Source organism: Semicossyphus pulcher, unplaced genomic scaffold (genome assembly GCF_022749685.1).
Source record: "Semicossyphus pulcher isolate SPU_LCO1_2020_fin unplaced genomic scaffold, fSemPul1.0.p SCAF_17, whole genome shotgun sequence".
In the NCBI taxonomy this organism is placed as follows: Eukaryota; Metazoa; Chordata; class Actinopteri; order Labriformes; family Labridae; genus Semicossyphus; species Semicossyphus pulcher.
This window is the reverse complement of record NW_027211681.1, coordinates 10,750,601-10,754,975: the sequence shown is the minus strand read 5'-3', so window position 1 is coordinate 10,754,975 and position 4,375 is coordinate 10,750,601. Positions and strand designations below refer to the sequence as shown.

General features: G+C 43.1%; 1 protein-coding gene across 1 annotated transcript; it reads right to left on the bottom strand.

Annotated features, from left to right (window-relative positions):
* Positions 1-1,187: 1,187 nt before the first annotated feature.
* Positions 1,188-3,454, bottom strand: LOC138594682 (ATP-sensitive inward rectifier potassium channel 12-like). Its single transcript, XM_069665862.1, has one exon. The coding sequence runs from the start codon at positions 3,381-3,383 to the stop codon at positions 1,977-1,979; it is 1,407 nt and encodes a 468-aa protein (XP_069521963.1). The 5' UTR covers positions 3,384-3,454; the 3' UTR covers positions 1,188-1,976.
* Between the last annotated feature and the right edge of the window lie 921 nt (positions 3,455-4,375).

The window sequence follows — 4,375 nt, the reverse complement described above, 5'->3', positions numbered from 1 at the left end:
TTAGCAGAGAGTCGAGTTTTCATGAACAACCACTTTAAGAAGCTGTTGAAGAGCCTTAGAAGGTATGTTCAGACCGGATACACTTGGTTGAACCAAGTCCAGTTGCCTTTTGGATTAAGCTTAGAATCACCTTGCCCTGGATGACTGATAACCTTCATAGAGATCTTCATCTTACCTCATTTAAACAGAATGACAGCAAGACTGTTAGCCTCAAACGGCTAATGCACCAACTGCATATGTTAGCTGCAAGCTAGCTAACAACTGTTCAACGATTGTTGTCTGTCTCACCTTTTATCTCTTTATTTCTGTACATGAAGAAGATTTATAAAGCAATGTGATTACACATTCAAGTGGCCTGAGTGGCTAAATGTCTTCATCATGTCTTTCTATAGACATTGTATGGAATCATGCCATATCTAAAATTTGCTTTGCATTATGGAAACATAGTTAGAAGTACATTTTAACACTGGGCCCGGAACCACAAGATTATGTGATGATGTGAAACTAGGTTGTTATTTTACACGAGGATGCAGGTTGTCTTAAATCACCAAAAGTACTAAGAGTCAGCAGCCATGAGGCTCTATGGGGCTAAATGCTAATGTAAGCATGCTCACAGTTACAATGCTAATATGATCATGATTAACAGGTGTATCAAGTTTAGTGTGTTAGCATGCTAACATTTGGCAGTCAGCATTTACTACAAAAGTACAGCTGAGGCTGAAGGCCAATGTCCCCTAGACTAAAGCGCTGATGACAGGTTTATTGTTTTCCATTTCCACCATCTTAGATCAGCATGTTAGCATGCTAATCAGCACTAACTACACAGTAAAATTAAGGCTATGGCCAAAGACAACAGTGTTGCACATATCTGGCTGCAAACCAAAAGTATAGAACAAATTTCTAACCAGATTATTTTGCTAGCTAAAAACATGACTAATGATTTAAGTTGGCCCAATAATTCATGCATTGCCTTGCTGTTAATTCAGCTTCTTGTTAGAGAGAAAAAACAACCGCCCATGCTCATATTCAAAGTCAATACACATAACACATGTGTGATGTCATCGAATCACAAACATTTGGTCGTTATCAGCGGAGTAACGACTAAATGTTTGTGATTAGACGAGATAAACCAAAGAGAAAATAGAGACTCAGCTGAGACAGTTCAAACATTAACAGTATGTTGTTTATTGGGTGCTTTATTCTTACAAAACAACAAACTGTAGCAAAGTGTTTGTATTTATTGATAAAAGTAAGAATAAAGTGCTTTTTCTTTATCTGTACATGTTTGTATAGCTGATTGAACTCTGTTTTAAGGTTCAGGATTTCATTTATTTAAACTTGTTGTCGATTATGGAATAAACTGACAACTTCTGAAAAACAAAATAGCTTATTTATTTAATATGAAAAGTTACAGAAACCAGGCAGGAAGACAGAAGTTCAAAATACAGAAGTAATGTATCTTTACACAGAGAAAATAAGTGTTTTTAAGTTAAGCATTTGTGTCACGTTTTCTTTGAATAAATAGAGTTTTCTCTCTTAACATTTATCTGCATATGATGCATAATCTTTAAAATGAAAACAAAGCATATTTACAAAAACTGAATGAAAATCAAGAATAAAAAGCTTGACTTAACTGCAGATAGTCATATTGAATAAAACAAGAAACAATAAAGATACCTCATGGCAAGGTACCTTATGATCTGAGAGATTACATGGTCACCATGTGTAAAGGTGGATGAGCTGTGCGTTGTTTGGTTGATGTTACAACTGAAAGTGCACAATACCTGAAACCAGTGCAAGTAATGAGTTTAAGCGGAGTGGATTTCATGACACCTGCCGAAACATCTTTCTCTGCCATCAGATTTACAGTTTGAATTGTGTCCTCCATTCTTTATGCTTTACACTAGTTAGATACTTTGGTTGGATTCACACCGACAAAGAGAGGAAACAAATGGAAGGGCAGCCATTACCATTGATTAGACTCCTGACTCTCTGCTGATGTATAAAGGTAGGGTGGGCTGTAGTCTGTCCAAGCTGATCTGATTCTCTGAGTCCAGAACACAAAGCATCTCCACCGTCTGCTCCTCCACAAATGTCTCTTTGAAGCCCAAGTGAATGTCCTCTCTCATCTTTACCTCTCTGTCACTTCTTACAATCATGGTCCCCGCCTCCTCTTTCACGTCCCCATCGTCCTCGTCATCCCCGCAGCACAACGCTACCTCGTTCTCGTAGCAGAAAGCACTGGGGGAGTGAGGGCCCAGGAGGTGGCGGGTTGCCCTTGGGGCGAATGGTGACGGAGATTGGGAATAAGTTGAGCTGGAGGATGAGGACTGCCCGCCACGACCTGTCATCTGGCTCAGTTCCCTGGCACTGCAGTGAGGTGTAGATGGCACTTCGTAGGTCTTATGAAAGCGGGAATAGTCCACATGGTAGCGGTCACCTTTTTCAAAGACTACAGGCTCAAAGCGGTGACCCCACAGGATCTCTTTGGCCAAGTAGGAGCTACGGGCCTGAGTGGTCATAGCCGTGGCCTCCACCATCCCCTCAAGGATGACCACGATCTCAAATTCCTCCTTCTGCAGGTCGGCGCGGCTCAGGTTATACAGTGGGCTACTCTTGTTGATCTCGTGGACCACCACCAGCGGTGAGACCAGAAACAGTCGATCCAGACCATCGTCATACCCTACATCAATGTCAGTTTGCTCCAATGGGAGGTACTCGCCCTCCGCTGTCACATGTGGCTTAATGAGCTGAGCACGCACATGTGCTTCTACAATGTGGCTCTTGCGCATGTTCCCCAGGCGCCACATCAGGCACAGCTTACCATCTCTTAGAGCGATGACGGCATGATGCGAGAAAAGCAAGGTCTGTGCCCGTTTCTTGGGACGCACCATCTTTGCCATGATGGTGCCGATCATGAAGGAGTCAATTATGCAGCCCACGATGGACTGGACCACCACAGTAACCACAGCGATTGGGCACTCTTCAGTGACACACCGAAAACCATATCCAATGGTGGTCTGAGTCTCTATTGAGAAGAGGAACGCCCCAATGAAACCCTGGATGTGGAGAATACATGGCCGCCATTCGTCCTTTTCTTCCTCCGCATTGCTTCGAGGATCCCCTTCCTTAGCAGGAATGCGAATGTTAAAGTCTCCATGAGCGAGCGCCACACCCCAGAAGATAAAGCCAAACAACAGCCAAGACAGAAGGAAGGTGGTGGTGAAAATGAGCAGCAGGTAGCGCCAGCGTATGTCCACACAGGTGGTAAAAATGTCTGCCAGGTATCGTCGTGGCTTGTCCTCCATGTTGTTGAACACGACGTTGCACTGACCGTTCTTTTTCACGAAGCGACTGCGCAGGCGGCCAATGCTCAGATCCATGCCCAGACGATAGGAGGGAGAATTACGGCAGCTTTTGTGCACAATGGGTTCATTTGTCACTCTCAAAGACAAAGCCCCTCTTCCCTCTTCACTTCCTGTACACTCTCCTCCCCCTTCTTCGCCCCGCATGCAGGCCCCCGACAGTGACTGCTGAGCCAGAGGACTGTGGCCATTGTGGAGGCCCAGGCTGGAGATCTTCAGGGCATCTTCATCTGTGGAAACGATGCTGTATCTGTAGGAATAGAAAAGAAGAGGGTTATTAGGTCTCTACCTGCCTAGTTAAAGCTTTGTAAGGTGAAGTACCATGCTTTTCACCTGATGGATCACAGTGTCCATTTTTCACTACCTGGCAATCCATATGTTCAAAATAATGGCTTATGACTGATCTAGATAGTTAACTATTTTAAAGCATTTATGATAAAGTGCAACATCATTTTGTGGTCTCATTTGTTATTATGTACATGTGGGAAAATGAACAGAAATAACCTAAAAATCATTTCCTTTTCTTCCATTAAGAGGTGGTGGCCTTTGACATAGTTTTATTTCCATCCTCTCTTACCTGTTGACTCTCACCGCTCCCATGGCACCGGTGATCATCAGGCTGTGTCTGCGAGGGCAGTAATGTAGGTTGGGGCGGGCAGTTCCAACCATTAAAGTACTGTTGCTGGACAGGGAGGCAGGATGAGCTCAGGTCTGTCTTGTGTTCGTTATCAGCGCTGCCTTCTTATGATACATTTTCTGTCAAACAAAGAGAACAAAGGCGATATTTATTCACTTATCTCAAGAGTACATTTGAATACACTCAAAATGTGTATGGGACTTTTTCTAAAACAAATGCGATAATTGAAGTTTGAACAAAGAGAGCTCATTCCTGGACCCACAAAGTATTCTACAAGATAAACCCTGCATTTGGTAAGTCATTTATACTACCTCTGTGTGTAGCTTTACTCTGCAATGTTGGAACAATATTGACACCACTTAAGAAAATGTGT